The sequence below is a fragment of the Malus domestica genome, chromosome 10 (assembly GCF_042453785.1).
Source record: "Malus domestica chromosome 10, GDT2T_hap1".
Lineage (NCBI taxonomy): Eukaryota > Viridiplantae > Streptophyta > Magnoliopsida > Rosales > Rosaceae > Malus > Malus domestica.
In genome coordinates, this window is record NC_091670.1 from 10,495,878 (window position 1) to 10,513,672 (window position 17,795).

The 17,795-nt window shown below is 38.1% G+C and overlaps 2 protein-coding genes across 4 annotated transcripts; both read right to left on the reverse strand.

Annotated features, from left to right (window-relative positions):
- Positions 1 to 249: 249 nt before the first annotated feature.
- Positions 250 to 3,009, reverse strand: LOC108173799 (uncharacterized). 3 transcript variants are annotated; one of them, XM_017333529.3, is made up of 5 exons: positions 2,559 to 3,009; positions 1,624 to 1,699; positions 1,008 to 1,121; positions 780 to 904; positions 250 to 674 (listed from the first exon to the last, which is right to left on the reverse strand). In XM_017333529.3, exons 3-5 carry the CDS (start codon positions 1,087 to 1,089, stop codon positions 447 to 449), a joined length of 435 nt encoding a protein of 144 aa, XP_017189018.1. In that variant the 5' UTR covers positions 1,090 to 1,121; positions 1,624 to 1,699; positions 2,559 to 3,009; the 3' UTR covers positions 250 to 446. The 3 variants fall into 3 exon arrangements, with proteins under 3 accessions (XP_017189018.1, XP_070662172.1, XP_017189019.1); XM_070806071.1 differs by having other exon boundaries at positions 1,624 to 1,896; positions 2,559 to 2,886; XM_017333530.3 differs by lacking the exon at positions 1,624 to 1,699 and having other exon boundaries at positions 2,559 to 3,008.
- Positions 3,010 to 4,652: 1,643 nt separating this feature from the next.
- Positions 4,653 to 12,449, reverse strand: LOC103440406 (phenylalanine--tRNA ligase alpha subunit, cytoplasmic). The gene is made up of 18 exons (XM_008379082.4): positions 12,139 to 12,449; positions 11,723 to 11,845; positions 11,488 to 11,580; positions 10,354 to 10,410; positions 9,841 to 9,896; positions 9,577 to 9,669; positions 8,175 to 8,265; positions 7,570 to 7,607; positions 7,412 to 7,450; positions 6,784 to 6,860; positions 6,617 to 6,701; positions 6,443 to 6,539; positions 5,740 to 5,836; positions 5,460 to 5,531; positions 5,277 to 5,343; positions 5,065 to 5,190; positions 4,881 to 4,935; positions 4,653 to 4,794 (listed from the first exon to the last, which is right to left on the reverse strand). The coding sequence occupies exons 1-18, from the start codon at positions 12,283 to 12,285 to the stop codon at positions 4,744 to 4,746; spliced, it is 1,464 nt and encodes a 487-aa protein (XP_008377304.1). The 5' UTR covers positions 12,286 to 12,449; the 3' UTR covers positions 4,653 to 4,743.
- Positions 12,450 to 17,795: the final 5,346 nt, after the last annotated feature.

A 17,795-nucleotide genomic window follows, 5' to 3' on the forward strand; every position in this document is an offset into this window, starting at 1 on the left:
ACCACCCTTAGAAACTTATTACTGATATATGCTTGAAGATGATAAGTATTTCATGTTGAAACTGATTACACTGGTTGGACGTTTAATTTTATGTTGGTTCATGATAAATATTTCATGCCCCGTTTGATAAGTATTTCATTTTAGTTTTGCTTTTCATTCTTCTTCAAAGACACAGGGAATGTATATGGAGGAAAGAGGAACCAAGTGGGGTGGATAAAGGGTGGAGGAAGGAAGAAATGAAGGAGAAAGTAAGCTGAAACAAAAGAGTTCAAATTAATGTAAAACTGAGATGTGCATTCCTTCGTCTAAGATGATAAGCTTCTAAATAACAGAAACCTATCTGGTTTTGGCATAACATCGCTTTTCTTATTCGAACCAACCTGGGGAAAGGTTTGAACCTAAAATGATCTAAAAACATGCTTACAAGGATATGAAACCGTCTTCAACTACGCTGTCGATGGTGCAGTCCCACCATTTGCATAGACAGGGTGAAGCATGTGACCTTCCTTGGGCACGATATGCACCCACTTGCGTCCGCTGAGCTTGTGGTGTTCAAACTTAACAGAGCCTTCTTTCAGAGCAAAAAGGGTGTGATCCTTCCCTAAACCAACATAATTTCCAGGATGAAAACGGGTGCCTCTTTGGCGAACAATGATGTTTCCAGGTATCACTCTCTGCAACATAAACAGAATAACAACGTTACAGTGATTCCAACGGAAGAATTAGACAAGCTATAACGAACTGTCCATTATGTTTTTTTATACACAACAGACTCTCACCTCTCCGCCAAATTTCTTCACTCCAAGAAATTTGGGATTTGAATCTCGACCATTTTTGGTGGATCCAGCAGATTTTTTAGTAGCCCAGCGCCGAAAGGTCAAACTCAATCCTTCCGCTGTGACATCTATAATTAGCACATCAAGCAAAACATCAGAACTTCGAAGCAGAAACACAACATAATCATGCTACGTTCTAGCACAACTCAGTCAGTGATATTGAACTCGTACCGGAAGCACTGCTGTATACGGGAGTATTCGTAACAATGTTCTTAAGACCCAACCTACTGCATATTGATGTTGCAAAATTCATCGTCTTTTTTTTCCGGAAAGATGGGTAAAACCCTGAAAGAAAATCACCACAGAATACTCGAGCTGTGAAACCAAATCATTTCAGTTCACCAACATCAATGAGAACCCTCACCTTATATCTATTTATACATAAGTTGCATATCGAAGTGTAATTTTTCCAAAATTGGGTTTGCATACGCTCAAAAAATAACAAAACAACAACAAAGCCTTATCCCACTAAGTGGGGTCGGCTATATGAATCGTAGAACGTCATTGCGCTAGGTTTTGTGTCATTTCTTCTACGAAAAGGCTTCAGATCACCTTAAATTCCAACAAAAATTGGGGAATTATTTCAAGAGTGAAATTGAAACTTCCACAACAGAAACCCAGTTACAAACAGTCAAGAAATGGAGATTCAGATAATCTAATTACCACATAAGCACCAGTCAGCGATCATGGAGCAATACCCAGAAACCAAAACATATTAAAATTGAAAAATATCAGAAGAAGGTTAAGGCTTTATTATTTATTAATATTATTGAGTGAGAAGCCAAACCTGAATTTTCTGGAGTGTGGAGCTAAAGCTTCCACTGGGTGAGCTTGAGATGCCACGAACGATGCGTAAGGGGAGACTGAAGAAGAAATGGTTTAGGGTTGGGTTAGTTGGGTAATGGGCTAACGGGCACGTCTGTATGTGGTCAATCTAGGGCCGGTTACCGAACCGAAAACCATGTCCCGATTCTCAATCCGAAGTTTTCGGGAATCCCAATTTCAAGACCGATCCCAAACCAAATTTTCGGGAATCCCAAAATAGTTTTGGGCTTTTGGGCTAATCTCAAAATGAGAGTACATGTCAGAAGGTTTCCCATTAGGCCTAATCTCAAAATGTCGCTCAAACAAGAACTTCATATAAAAGCAACAGAAATATATCAATTTGAACATCAGAATGATTAAACTCTGAGATGGAAGTACTAAAAAATCAGCATTAACTGAAGCATGCAAGTACACAATGGCTAGTAAAAACCATAGTTCACAGTTCACACAAACAAAGACTCCAACTTTGGACCTGAACGAGAGTTTGAAATGCTTCAAAGTGAAGAAAACAGATTTTCTTATTATATGTTCCACTTGAACTGGGATTCAATTGTGTCCATTAACCGCAACCACCAGCCGGCCCCTGCCACCCTCTTTTTTCTTCTTTAACCACCTCATATGATATGCATTAACAACCAGCATTCTCGGGCAATCATAGTTTCTTTGGAACTGATAAAATCAAGTACCCACCTTTCGTTTCATGACGCAGTAAACAAAAAACCGGACTGCTAAAGAATTTATGAACCTCACTCACATTTCCCCTAATTTCCAGTACTACAAATGAACAACTTATTAAGTTACCATCACAAAACAAAACTACACAGGCCAGATTAATCACCAAAATTTCTAATTCCAGTCCGATCAATCAAACTAAGCAAAAATGTCGAAATCATTTACCTGATTTGGGGGAGAATCGGTGCACAGTGCACTGGAATCTGGATGAAGAAGTCGAGAGAGAGATCAGAGAGGTGAGCAGCGCCGGTGGCCGTGGCTCTGCCTCTGTGCCGTGAAGGAAGGCTCCTCCACAGTGAGGGTCTGAGGGATGAGAAGTCGAGAGAGATCAGAGAGGTGAGACACTTGTGTGATGTGGGTGTGGCCGGATTTTCCGGTGAGGTTGTCTGAGGCGAGGTCGAGGAGGGTGGTGAGGTTGTCTGAGGTGAGGTCGTCGAGTCGAGAAGTGACGGAGAGAGAGTGACTGAGTTGAGTTCTCTGAGGATTTGAACTTTGATTTGTATTCAACGGTTGAGATTAAATCTCAACTAAATCGGCCGGTTGTTACAATTTCAAATACCAAAATTTCGAAATCGGTTCGATATTGGGTATCGAAATTTTTGAGATTTTTGGTTTGGGATTTTTTGGGTTCGGGATCGGGATTTTATTGGAATTTTCGGTATTTTTTTTCCACTCTTAGGTCAATCCATTTAATTAAACACACTTTTTGATTCTTTTTTTTTTAATAATATTTGGCTTTTTGTTCGAAGACATGGCATTATTTGCCACTTAGTACTACGGTTTGGTGATATTTTTCTTTTTTACTTGGAAGTGAGAGATCTTAGGTTCGAATCTCGTGGATGACGAATTTAATACCAAATTAGGTTGCTCATTCTGTGGCTTAGCCGAACTCTTCCTCCCCTTAGTGTAAAAATATGATGTATTCAAAAACAAACATAACATCATTTTACATATAAACTTTATAATTTGAACATTTTATTTTCTTTATTACTATTTAAAAATTTGTATGTAATTTGGAGACTATTCAGTCATTTATATGAATTAATATTGTGAATATCACTTATTACATAAATCGTTGATTTGTTGACATAAATAGATGGCAAAACAGTCTCATAATTAAATGAATTCACTAAATTTTCATCTATCGATCCCTACATTAGCTAAAATTTCTTCAGCAAACTGAAATGAAAAAAACTTTCTACAATTACATCCCACACAACTCACAAGAATGTTTGTTAAGAGGAGATATTGAGTTTGAAGGATTGTTTGTTGTATTGTTGAATAGAAAAATGGTCACTTCTTTCCTATTTCATCTTACCTACAATATCAACTCTTCTTTTTCTTAACTCAATTGATAAGAAAACATCCAAATTATTTGTCAACATTATGACATAGCCTTTTTTTCTCCCAAAAGGAAAGACGGTGGTGTTGCAAAACATTTCAGGTTTTTTCGAGTTTTGTTCTTTTGGTCATCAGATAGTAAAAAATGTATGGTATTACTCACTTTGAAATTTAATATCACAAGTTGAGATTAAAGCATTCAAAACATATCTATATGCTCCATCCACTCATGATATCAAATTCAAAGTGGATGATCATGAATCCTTGATTACCAAGTGATCAAACGAATAACACATTTTTTTTTTAACAAACAATATTGTTGGAAGTTATTCCTTCCTTTCAAGTACGGTGGAAGTTCTTTTAACGAACAATAGGATAATTTACATTAAATTCATCTAAACTATGAAAATGGGGTTTGCACACTTGACCTCTAGTGCATGGGTCAATGCTATTAACCAACTGAACTATAAAAGCCACTTATAAGTACTTTGGAAGTTCATTTTGTCTCAAACTCTTCAAGTCCATCTGCTTCTCCATAGTTTAGATTAGCAAGACATAACCTCGTTATTTAAAAATTTCTATGATTATAATGTGCTTTTGATTTGTTTCCTTTGTGTTTGATACTTTTAATGGTAGGAATGTGGTTTGTTGTTTAAGTTGAGGAACGAGGATAGTCCATTTTGTCCATTCAGGACTATGTCGTATTGTTCTTACCATTTCATTATTTAGGAATTCGAACTTGAAATCTCTTCCAACGTCATTTGATCCCATAAAATCCATAGATAACGATTTTCTTATATCGTTCTTTGATTTTACCTCTAAAATGACAACTATGCATCCTCACAACAGCTAGCACTTTTCTTTTTGGTCGAACGCAAATGTTTTCAAGCCAAGTCCTGTCAAGCTTTCACACAAAAGTAGGGGCAAACCAATAAATTTCCAGTATCTTTGTATTTCGAATGAGCAAACTGCAGTACAACAAAATTCTTGCAACAGCTACAGAAAATGCTTATAATCCAAGGCGACAGATCGAGTTCTTCTTGATGAGACCAAGATCCACCTACAAAATAAGAGAAACGGGTGAAAGCCAATTCAGATGAACGAAAAACTACGGAAAAAATTGAAGAGCAAGACGTAAAGTGTTACCTTGTGTCCGAAAAGATCCCTGATGTTATCAATCCCATAGAGAATCATGGTCGGTCTGGCACAAATTAAAATCCACAAAAGAAAAAAAAATCAATTCAGTGTAGAGTTAAGAGTGCTCTTCAGCAAACCTTCACTTTAAAAAAGATAGCGATGAAAACAGTATCGATAAAGAATTTGTTCTTACCTTTCGAGGGAGAGGCCCCATGCAATAACACGAACATCTTCTGGGAGTCCCATAGGAAGCAGCATTTCAGGTCTAAACATGCCTGAATTTCCAATCTCTACCCATTTCCCCAGGCCTTCATGATAACTATTTGAGCAAAAAGGAAATTGTTTATCAGCTTTCAACTACAAACATGAAACAGCGTTTTCACCTTATCGAGAATAAACTCGCACCTGAAAATCTCCATGCTAGGCTCAGTATATGGGTTATAAGCCGGCTTGAAACGCAGTTTCGACATGCCTAAGAGTATAAGAATAGAAAGAAACAAGTTCCCATTATAGTAATAGTAATACCCAATCTCCAAAATCGCAATCACAAAAACCAAGACAGCAGCAAACTGCCAGCCAATATCTTACCCAGACGTGAGAAGAATTCTTTGAGTACTCCTAACAAGTCACCAAGAGCAAGCCCTCGATCACATACCAAACCTAAAACCAGAAGTAGAAATTCAGAGAGGCAATTGATTAACACAAACCAACTTAACCTAGTTTCAATTACTTCTATAGCCCAACACCACCAGTGCACGATGGATTTACAAAACTCCAAGTTATACTGAATGTTACTCCTTTCACTCTCATAGGTAGGGTGTTAAAGAACATCTGCTAGCCTCAATATAATAAATAAACTGAATGCTACCTTCTATCTGGTGGAACTCTGCAAGATGTGTTCGATCTACTGCTTCATTTCTGAATACACGATCTATAGAGTAGTACTTTTTGGGCACAAATGGTTTCTGTGAACAATGCAAAAGAAGGAAAAACAATTACAACTCTGGGCTGCTTGTGTGTGATTGTGTCAGCTTATGCAGGCACATGCAAAACGGAAAAACTAAAGGTGAAGCCTACATTGAAGACCTACAACTCCATAGGTAGACAGAAAATACGCCAAATAATTACTTAACAAATAGTTAGAAACACCTATTGGGGAAAAACTGAAGAAAATTCTTCAAAAACTTTTCAGAGCTGTATGTATGCTAGTTAGACCTTGACTATGACAAAATTTCAATTTTTAAATGTGTATTAATATGAGTACATACTAGTTAGCAAGCAAAATGTGATATTAATTGAAGCTGAATTACATTAAAAGAATCATGGTGCAAGAAAAATACCAAGACCAAAAAGGCATTGTAAGCAAATTAAACTTCACACCAACTCAGCATAAATTGAATACAAAGGTTACAGGTTGTGCCATTAAAAAGGAAAGGCGGAAGAAGGGGGAAATAAAGGAAATAAGAAGTTTCAAAGATTAGAATTTGAAGCTAACATAAAACAGAAATAATGAGTTGTCGATTGAAAGACACGAAGAGCATGTAGACAGTTAATTAAAAAAACGAACGCACCTGAGCTAGTGCGTACAGCATCCTGGAGGAAACAGCGGTTGTGTGAGTTCGCAAAAGATTTTTGTCTGCTTCCTCTCTTTTCCAATCATATCCATATCTGCCAAAAAGAGAGAACAGAAACATGTAGTTATATCAAATATTGTGGGAACATTAAAGGAAGTTAAAATGTCATACCCTCGGGATTGATAACCACCAGACTCATGAATCTGCTTCACCCGCTCAACGTAATCTTCGGGCAGTTGCTTGGTGGTTGAAGGAACTAAAAGCGAAAAAGCCAGCAAATTATCAGTTGGAAGAAAGATACACAAGCATTCAGGATAAAGCAAAAACGTCAAAGAGACCTTGTAGGAAAAATGTATCATGCGAATCACGAGCAGGGTGTTGCTGTGGCTGGAAAAGCGCATCAAAGTTCCAGAAGCTGCAAGTAAAGCAGAAACAAGCATTTTTCAGTATTTTACCATTAGTCATCATAAATAATGAGCTGTAAAACACTGAAATCCCACAGAAACAGTACAAATGGGAGAATTTCAAAAAGAAACTCTTCCAATAAGAGAGAGAGAGAGAGAGAGAGAGAGAGAGAGAGAGAGAGAGAGAGAGTTAGAGTTTTCACGTTAAAGTTATCACTCAAAGTGCTTTCCATATAGTCAAAAACATTCACTCAAATATCTACTTTATGGGAGGTTTTCGAAACCAATAGTTCAATATAACCTGGATATATCACTAAAATTTATTGTCACTCCAGCCAGATAATATAAATACCAATTATTAATAATCCAATTATTAACATCCACATCATTTGGTTTACAAAATTTGGTTTAGAAATTTGGTCTCCCTAGCATTACCCTTTAGCAATATGGTTACTTGTGATCGACTAGACTGGGCTAGAAGTAGTGGCCCTATCATAACCTACAATTGACATTGGAACCATTAAAAGTAAGACAAGTTGGTAAAAGTAAGAAGAGAGGCTACCTGCTCTCAACATAATTGTTTGTAGGCATCTCCTCAAACCTGCAGTAAGTACGAAACCCCATACATAAAGATAGACTTGTACATAGAGACATGTACATGTATATGTATATGTGAGAGAACACATTATCAGCAAATATTAGACAAGAAACAGGTTTTACCCCATCTGCCTGAAAATACCCTTCAACTGATGTCGTACCTGAAAGTTGCGAAATTCACTTAGCAATTCTAACAGCTATTTTATACAAAACTGCTTCAAACTAAAAGTTGTAAAAGTTCTACGTATACTGTAGCACATAATGACATTTTGTAACCTAATCTTCCTCTTAGAAAGATATTTCTATGGTGTATGGCACCAAGCTCAAATTGAGCACCTGCAGACTTTGGCAGTATCATTTGAAAGTCTCCTAAAACAAAAAAAAAATAGCATATCCACTTGCATCACTGATACTACTAATATACCAGCTTGCAGTAAACTACTGTAAGATGTTATTGTCTTTACTAGTGTTTCTCTTTAGAGGATACAAATCTAGAAAAATGGTTGCTAATGTTATCTGCTCTAAACTACCAAGTCAAAAATGTGCTTTTATCTCAAAACTTCTACCAAGTCAAAGGATGTGTTTTTATCTCAAAATTTCTGTTTTCACATTTTTTTAGAACCTCGTAACCCAAGAAATTAGCTTCTGAGGACAACACATTATACCAGTTTTATATTACTCAAAAAAGCCACTTCTATTAAAAAAATATGGTGGAAATATGTCCTTGCCTTGAGCAGTGGATGAAGATGACCACTTTCAATAGGCAGACCTTTAGCGCTGAAGTTATACTCTTTGAACTCTAGTTCCTTCCAATCACCCCTAATTACAGAAATAATCATTTAAATCTATCAGCAAAATAAACTGCATATAACAGCATTCATTGATGAGTGCATCACATAATCCAAAAAGAAATAAAAAACATAAAGGAAAGCTTATTCATGTATAGTCAGTATAATATCCAGGGCCATATAAAAAGGGGAGTGTACAACAGTTAATAAATGCTAATTGAAATAGCAATGGTATTAAATTATTAATTAAAACATGCACTGGATTTGAAGGCTCTGGATTGAGAGAGAGAGAGAGAGAGAGAGAGAGAGAGAGAGAGAGAGAGAGAGAGAGAGAGAGAGAAGGATCTTAGAAGAAGGCGCCAGAATTGAAAATCTTCGGGAAAGAATTCAGTTTTGTCTGCTCTGGGTATCTGTTTCCTCAGAGTTTAGAGAAATTTCGCTGTCCTTATTTTCGCTAGATTGGAAAACAGTTATTTTGTAGTTTGCCTTGTTTCTTAATCAGCTCTATGGAGCTGATTGTTTTTTTTCTGAGCTGTTATGTTTTGTTTGCTCGGTTTGGTCTTCTTGACCAAACTCTTTGCATCTTGTCTTAGTTTTGAACATAATTGTCTCCTCCTCAAAATAAAGTAAACTAAAATAAATAAATAAATAAAATGCACTATATAGCAAATACAAAAGATTGCTCATTCAGCTAAAGCAATATGACTGAAATGCTGAGCAACCAAAGGCCCACAATCATAATATAATTAACAATAAAAGCCAGAAATTTAATCTGACCAGAGAAAAAACAGTCACTAGAAATAGTTCTCATAAGTTTGCTAGTTATGAACTGACAAATCAAACTTGTGATTAAGAAAAGGGATATTATGTGGGACATTCTACCGAGCGCATGTAACTTGTAAAACTATTTACACATAATGCTCCTTTGCAAGTAATACTATTGATATATGAACATGATCTAAATTCCATCGGCCAACACATTAGTTTTTTTTTTTTTTCACATGATAGCCTATAGAAGGGCATGCCATTATGTCTCAGAAGGGAAAGATAGAGCATAGCACTAGTTTTTAAACTATTAACCTCAAATACTCCAAAGCCCCACGTATACAAAAACATAACATGTAGATACATTTCAGATACCATTGAAAAAACAAAATTCTAGTTTGAATATGCCTGGGATACAAGAGGACATGCCCCTTTATTTCACAAGGATACTTCTGAGATATGTTTCTAATTTGGTGATTCCAAGTTAACTATGCTTCACAGAACTTTAGCACTATTGTTGCCAGAAATTCTGCCGATCAAGATCTATATTCATGGCTATTTGCAAGCACATATGTACCTTTGAAGATTCTCTCGAGTCAAATCTGTAGCTACTTTCTTTCTCTTTGGAGCATAATTGGAGCCCTTTTTAACTGAGTAGCCCTTCCACGTTCTATAGCGCAAGAGAACATTTTTTGAGAAGATAGCGCAAGAGAACATAAAAATGATAACAATGAAAAAACTTATCTTCTTCAGTCAAAGAAATTTTATTGATACCCCTCGGCCTCAAAAGAGAACAAGGGAACTATAAAAGTAAAGGGTAGAAAAAATATATGATGCTTACTGTGGAACAATAAGCTTTCTTGCTTTGAGAGCTTTAATTTCATCTTGGTTGATGGCCTGTAATCGCATATAACGAAAAGAAAATCCAAATGAGTTGCCAGTGAAAACATTAAACAAGAAAAGATACGATGTACCTAAGGATAGGAAGTGTGCATCAGATAAGCGGGAATAAGGTATTGAAAAATAAAAATAAAATCCATCTCATTTTATTTCATGCATGATAATGTATATACACAGTACGCCCAGCTCATTTAAAGTACGAACAGGTCCCACAGCCACTTGAATATTTCACAAGACAGTGGCTTTCTAGTATGCTAAACCTGTTGCCCCCACCTCCTCATGTTTTGGTCAGGCCCCAGCACAACATAAAAGGTGAATACAGACACCCAAACCTATGTACAGGTCACTAAAGCCTGAAGCTGAACATATAACCCTAAACATTCTACATCTGTGCATGTGTGTATCTAGTTAGCAAGCAATGTCAGATTATTGGTGTTGAAAAAAAATTATCCACCTGCCCATCTTGTATCTGTAGAAGCAAACTTTTTACTTCGTCCTCCACATGTTGGATCTGCAGGACGCACAAGAAGATAATTATGATGAGTATGTATTTAAGTAACAGGCATCATGCACACATAACTGAGGCAAAACATGGCTATACTAGCATCAGACATTTGGACGCCATTTGCGCATCCCAATACAGCCAGAATCATTAAAAAGAAAGGGACAAAGACACACACAATAGGATGAAGCTTATGAAAATGTATAAACAATGCATACACAAAGATAAAAGGTGCAAAATGAATGTTTAAAACACCAATGAACTGATTAATTAAACAGACAATAAAATCAGTGTCCATTTGACAAAAAAAAAATTTGAATAGACTCAAACATTCAGAAGCAATAAATAATGAGTAATGAAGGGAAGAACTAAAACACATTAAAAAAGTAATAAACTCTACAAAAAAATAAAAATAAAAATAAAAGATTTTGGTGTATCTGAGATTTTTTTTTCTTTTCTTTTCATAATAACAAGTTCTTTGTCTGGATCTAGGGTGGTCAATGGATACCCATTTGGTTAAATGGAGGTCCATTTTAAGTGTAGATATGTGTTAACTGTGGTGGTGAGTGGTGATGTTTGTGCTTGTGAAGGTGATATATGGAGCACCCATTGATCATCCCCATCTGGATCCCATGGGCCAACATGAAGGACTTCTGATTCAAGAGACTTCTGATCCTTGCTTATATAAACGATAGACCAGGATTTGTAACTAGTTTTACAAGATAATTATGTGGTCAATGTGAAATTTTTAATATGAAATCACTTAAAAACCTGCCCTGCATCAAACTTAAAATCAAATAACCACAAGTTTCAGGCTCACAAACCAGGAGGAATTTAAAATGTATGCACAACTACAAACAAGAAATGTACAAGAGAGAAAATTGTAACACAATAACAGTATCCTTGGCTTCATCAACTGTGACGCCAAAGTAAATCAACAGAAGAGCCTACTTATTTCGAATAGAACATTGTACTGGATGTACTGAATTAGATTCAATTCCAGGAAGCTCATAGCCTCTACGTAAAATATAAAGTTGCAAACAGACATTATTATTATGCGTAGTGATCTCGTTAACAAGGTGTTACCTTTCGGGTTACTAGTTGCTTGCCCATTTCCACCCATTTTCTCTTTGCAGCCTGAGCGCTACCTATTTTGAAAACTGATGGGTCCAGCTTTTTCTGAATAAAACATCAGTTTCAACTATCAATGCGACGGGAAATCATACAACAAGTATCCATCACAAACAAACTATTGAATAAAACAAATGGATAATAAATCACATCAGAATTTCCAAATAAAGGCGAGATCAATAAGAATCACCTGCAACTCTTCTTTGGGGATACCCTCAGGTGGTATGGCCAGGAACAGCTGCACTTCCGGTGACCCGGTAACAGTGTATGCATTTCCTTCATCCGTAAGCATCCACATCTCTCTTTTGATGTCCTGCAGATTAACGAAATGTATTCAACAGTAAAACAGCAGGAATTCGTGGTTATATTTCGAGTAAAAATGAAGGAATTTAACCCAAAATTCAGAACAAACAACCAAGAAGGAAATTCCTTACCCTAATGAGATTTGGTAATTTTTAGATATAATTATGTGCACTGAAGCAACTATTTACTTTACAGTTTTGGGCAAAAATATATTCAAGGTAGAAGTAAATGGTAACAATATGCAGTCTACTGAATGGCAGATAATGAGAAAGAAAGGAAAAAAAGGGGCAAAATTGAGAGAACCTGTGCAACAACGTATCTGAAACCATGGAGGCTCTTGATAACGTTGACAACCTCGTTGTGATCGAGTCCACGTTCACTTGCAAACTGACCGGAATCTGATATTTCATCCTTTGACTCCAGGTATCCTAAAATTGCCTCCTCCGCCATCGCGCGCTCTCTCTCTCTCTCTCTCGAAAAGCAGAAGTGGATGGCTGAGTTTACTGGCTTCACAGTCCACGGGTAGGAGGAGAGGACTGAAGGCAAGAAATTGAGTGGGCCGTGGGCTTGATGTCCCGACTCCGTGTCTCTTTTGTGTCTTTTTTTTAATTTTTTGGCATGTGTGCTTTAACTTAAACTTCAATTTTAACATCGTTAGCTTAATTTAAAATTAAATAATAAAAAATATGAAAATGAAAGGAGAACATTATTAAAGGAAATTGTTATACCTCTTCCTCCAACACGATCACTGGATTCTTCTTTGGATTGGGGGAAAAGTTTTTTTTGGCCATGGTTGCCACCTTCTCCAAAGTAACGGTTGCTGGGTCGACATCAAGAGGGGCAATGGCAGGCTCCAGAGTTGCAAATTCCTCAACTACTAGGGCAACAACCTATTTAACTTTAACAGCGCCTTGCGTGGTGGGTCAAACCATGGTCGCCTAGCCCATGGTTGGGGTCAAGGGGTCTTGCGGTATCATTGTCGAGACCTGGATAACATGAGAAGGGATAGGGATACTAGGAGTGGTCGCTCATGTGGTCTGACTTGAAATAACATGAATTTCCCGTTCTCCCTTCTTTTCCTTTTTCTTTATACGTTTTTTGGGCTGGGCAATGTTACCAGTTGTCTCGAACTTTGGGCGAGGCCGTTTGCTCAGTGCGATCGGCGCAGCAAGGGCCACTACTGAAGTTGAAGTAGTTGTCTTTCCAGCTAAGGGAGCCACAAGTTGTAGCCTTCTTTGGATGAGGTGCAAGTTTATTTTTGGCTGCGACCATCGCAACCACATCAACCCGTTTTATTGCATAACCACCTGGAAAAGCTAAGCTTGAGTCAGAATGAAGTTTGAATAGACGAACAAAGAAATAAAAGATATATATTTTAAGTTGTTTCTTTGGATTTTGGAGCAAGAGTCTTCTTTGGTCAATCGCCAAAAAGCTTCTTCAAAGTTTCCTCGACCGAAGAAATCCTTGATGTAAGCATCCCACCAATCGGCGAAGGTGCTGGTACAATAGGTTTTTGGAGTATTCGGTCGAAGGCGGAATTTAGTACATCGCTCTTAGAATTTCTACTCGGCTTTCTTGCATTCCCTCTTCGAGGAGCAGGAGAGGCGTTCTCGGCTTAAGAGTGAGCGAGAGGTGATGAGTGGCACAGGACAACCCTGAAGGAAGCCCAATTGACGAGCCACGAAGTTGGGATGGTAAACTTCTCAACTAGCTCGTCGAACATCGCAACCAAAAGGAAAGTCGCGAGCTAAGGTAAACGACCCCTATGACTGTTAAAGGTCGGTTTCCTCTGTTTCTTCCCATGTAGATGTGGGGAGTTTGATGGAAGAAAGATATTTCTGGCGGCGACATATCAGAAATTCGTCGTCTGATAGATCTTCAAGGCCAAAAAAATACTTGATGATGTCTTCGGCTAAGTGAGTAGGAATGAAGCGCAAGGCCAGCTGAAGACCCATCACTTTAGAAGAGTTGAAGCTTGGGAATTCTGAACTTAGTGTTGAAAATTCGACCTACAGCTAGAGTTGGAAGACCTAAAGTGGGTCGTTCTGGTATGGATCGTTCTAGTACGGATCGATCTTCCCAACAGAGGCCTCAGCTAAGCACCGGTTGAGGTTAGCGAGGATGGCCGAGCTGAGGACCAAGATATGACTGCTGGCCAGAGCTTCGGCCACTAGCATATTTCAGCTAAGTATTTGTTTTACTTAGTACAAAAGATGAATTTATTATACCAGTAAAACAATAAGGTCTCGTGCTCTTCTTTTTTGAGATATTCATTCTCAGAACCAGCAAAATGGTTGATTAAGGTGTTGTGGTTGAAGAAATTTTTGTGCAGTTTGTGCACATCTTCTTTTGAAGGCTCTTGAACCTTCTTTGTTAAAACCTCGACGGCACGATTGTTGAAGCCTACTTTCAGATCCAGATCAAACTAATACCGAGAAGGATTGGTACCAATTGGGAGACTGGAGGGAGAAGTGCTGAGTATGGGTGTGATGTCCAACATGGTTGGACCAATAAGGCTGAGAGGAAGAACGATAGTATTGGTGGCCGAACACCAGAAGCTCAGGGCGGCTATCAGAAGCTCTAGGTCCATGTTGATTTCAAAGGTCAAGAGTTTGATATCATCAAAGATGTTGAGAGTCTTCCACTCATCACCAAAGTATGGCTCCATTAGGGTGACCCAAGCAGCCCAGGTCACGAGGGTTGAGGCCCAGGCTCCTTGAGGTTTTGTCGATTCCCACTTCGTCCAATCATACCATTGGAATAAGGGTTTTAGGCAGTGGGCTTTCAACATCTCGGTGATGATTTCTGGGACGTTGTCCTTAAAGAGTGGTCCCAAAATCTGGTGAGTGGCACTTAAGTCACTTTCAAATCGAAGGGTTTTGATAGCATTTCGATCAATGAAGTCTTGTTATTGATGAAGGTTTGAAGGTTTTTATTTTTATTTTTTTTTCTGGGTTTCAAAGTTTGGGTTCTTTTTCTGGGTTGAGAGAAAAATGGCAAGAATTATTGATAGTTAAAAGTGTGAAAGTTCAAATGAATCTGGGCAGAGTATTTATAGGCAATCAGGGGAGAAAATCAACGGTTTAGGTTTAAGAGATAAAGGGTAAATCCGGCCGGAGAATTTTGTAATTATAATGAATCTTGGAAATCCAGGTGAAGAGGCTGAAAAACACGTGAATTGAGGTTACACGATTGTGTGTAACGACGAAGTTTATGATGAATAGACGTTTCGGTGTTTGCACGCCTCAAACGAGGGTGTATGCATGATTGAAGATGGACAGTCGTGATGAGGAGCTGCCACGTGTCAATAAAACTGATAGATGTGAGAGGTTGTGCTTAATAAATGCGTCTGGGTGGTTGGAGTATTCGAGGCTTGCAATGTTCTCTAGTTTTTCTAGAAGGAATATGTTAAGGGTTTATTCTTTGGCAATGAATCACTTCTTCAAGGTCGAGGCTCGGCCAGGAATTGTAGGCTGAAGACTTCAGAAGCGAGGGGCAATGTTTAGGCCCAAAATAATATTTTGGGCCGAGCTTTGAGTTGTTCTCGGCCCAGTAACATTCATCTAGATTCTTGTTATGGGTTGTCCAGTCAAGGTCGACTGAATCTTGTTGCTAGGAGGATGGGTTTAGATTAGGGTGAGGTAGTCGAACCTTAGTGCAAAAAAGAGTCTTAAAGCTAAATATGCTTAGATTTAGGGGATGAATCTGGTTCGTTAAGGAGCTTGGTTCAAAGTCCTATAGGGTTTAGGATTGGCCAAAACCTAATTAGATTGGGTAGGAGTTCTAATCCGAGTACATTTTCTAGTTTGGCCATGAGAGGGCTTTGCTGTTATAAATAAGGAAGGGAGTGCAGCATTTAAGGCCCCTTCAAATCAACACATAAATTGCCATGCGTAAAGCTTCTCAACAACCTTGAGATTTTTTCCTCTTCCCTTTTCTTCTCGCCAACACATCTTTAGTTTAGATAGACAACATTGTGAAGGCAACCTGCAACATATTTATTTTAGATAAACAACACTAGAGCCGTAGAATCAGCCGGTCGATGATCACCTTCAATTTGGATAAACAGCACTACTTCGAGATCGACTGGTTATTTATCCAAGTCTCAGTCAACAAGGATTTCCGAGTCTTTGTTGGTAGAGGTCATCTCATCAATCTTCTCGGCGAAGTGAGGTGTTACCAGGTTACTAAGCTTGACACATTGAAAGCCGAGTTTTATTTTATGATTGGATATTCACAAGTACATTTTAGAGTTCGGCACTCCGACAGCCGAACCACATTTACCATCAAAACATTTATCTCTTTTGAATATTTGTGTCCGTATACATTGGTACTAGTTCGGCATACTTATAATCTCACGAATATAATTACTGAGACCGAACCCGGCGCCGACAATTTGTGAACTTCGAAGAAATTAGTAGCCTTGTCTTCAAGCTCTAGAACTTAAAGGTCGAGACGTGTTCCTTCATCAGCCGCAATCCAAGATCAAAAAGTCAGCAGCGCGCCCAACACCACATCAACATATTTTACTCCCTAGTCGAACTCGGCCGAGGAGTTGGCACACCCCACACACAATCGAAGGACGTAGTTAGCTTATTAATTACTTGGCATGCGCGCCACGTAGGCTTGGTAGTAATTAGGATCAACAACTGTGCTTTAAGAATAATCAGATATATAATAAAGCAATTAAACGGTTAATAAACTGTATTTTTTAAAATGTTGCAGAGTATGAAAAGTTGTGTAATGGTAAATTTTTAATGTAAGTAAAATAACTGTATCTAATGGTAAAAATGAACATAGTAAAAGGGAACTTGCGACTACAATGGTGGTAGTGGCAGGGGCAATGGTGGGAGTATGGTGGTGGTGGTGTCATTGGCGATGGATGTGGCAACACTAGTGGTGGTGATGTAGGTGACTGTGTAAGGCTGGTGGTTGCAGTTGTAGGTGGCAGTGATGTTGACTGCGACGATGGCAGTGGGGGTGACAATGGTGATGATACAATTGTGGGTTATGGTGGTGGTGGCAATAATGGGGTCTAGTGGTTGCGATGCAAAAGTAACAATATTGGTAGAAACAACGGTTGTGGTTATGGTGGCAGTGGTGACAATTATAGTGACGGTGGCAGTAACGATGGTGGTTGCAATGGTGATGTTGGAGATTGTTGTTTGGTTGTGGTTGTGATGCCAATGGTGACAATTGTGGCAGCGGAAACGGAGACAACGATGGTGGTGGTTATAACAGTGTTGATGTAAGGTTTGTGTTTGAGTTTGTGGTTGTAGTGGTAAGTAGAAGCGGTTACTTTGTTTCTAGGATAAAATGTGTGTAGAAGGACAAATAACGTTATTCTTTTTAAAACTAATAAAGGTATTACCACTATTTTAAATATCCCCGCCTAGTGTTAGTTACCGCCCCGATTAATGCCTAGACATTTGAAACTTAAAAAAAGGCGCCTAGACTTGCTGAGGCGCCCGCCTAGCATGCCCAAACCAGCCTCAGTTGCAACTCACTTAGACAAAATAGAAAACTTTTATTTTGCATTTTATTTTTTTTCAATAAATTGTAAGAGACTTGTTGAATACTTAAATGAACACACATTATACACTTGTTCCCCATGTTTTCATTATGTTCCAATACTTCATAATGTATATGTCATTCTATTTTATAGTTTATGATAAAATTATATATATTTTAAGTATAGACACACACTTATTTACACGAAATATAATACATTTACTTAAATCCACCTAGTCTGCCTAGTCCGTCTATGTGCTAGGCTCTAGTCTCCCGCCCGACTAGCGCCTAACGTCTTTTAGAACCAGGAATTGAAAATATTCATTTTTTTTTTAACAAACAATATTATCTACACTAAGAGGGAGAGGTGGAGGAGTAGGCTAAACTTCACAATGAGTTAACAATAATGTGTGTTATGGTGAACAACAACAAAAAAAAACTCAAAATGC

What these genes read in the sequence shown, in the direction of transcription:
- LOC108173799 (XM_017333529.3), bottom strand. Translation starts at nt 1,089, where the DNA reads ATGAATTTTGCAACATCAATATGCAGTAGGTTGGGTCTTAAGAACATT. An exon ending in CGTATACAGCAGTGCTTCCG is followed by an intron (nt 905 to 1,007) that starts GTACGAGTTCAA and finishes TGCTAATTATAG; the next exon opens with ATGTCACAGCGGAAGGATTG. An exon ending in TGAAGAAATTTGGCGGAGAG is followed by an intron (nt 675 to 779) that starts GTGAGAGTCTGT and finishes TTTATGTTGCAG; the next exon opens with AGAGTGATACCTGGAAACAT.
- LOC103440406 (XM_008379082.4), bottom strand. Translation starts at nt 12,285, where the DNA reads ATGGCGGAGGAGGCAATTTTAGGATACCTGGAGTCAAAGGATGAAATA. An exon ending in TACAGATACAAGATGGGCAG is followed by an intron (nt 9,897 to 10,353) that starts GTGGATAATTTT and finishes ATGCGATTACAG; the next exon opens with GCCATCAACCAAGATGAAAT. An exon ending in TGATACATTTTTCCTACAAG is followed by an intron (nt 6,702 to 6,783) that starts GTCTCTTTGACG and finishes TTTCGCTTTTAG; the next exon opens with TTCCTTCAACCACCAAGCAA.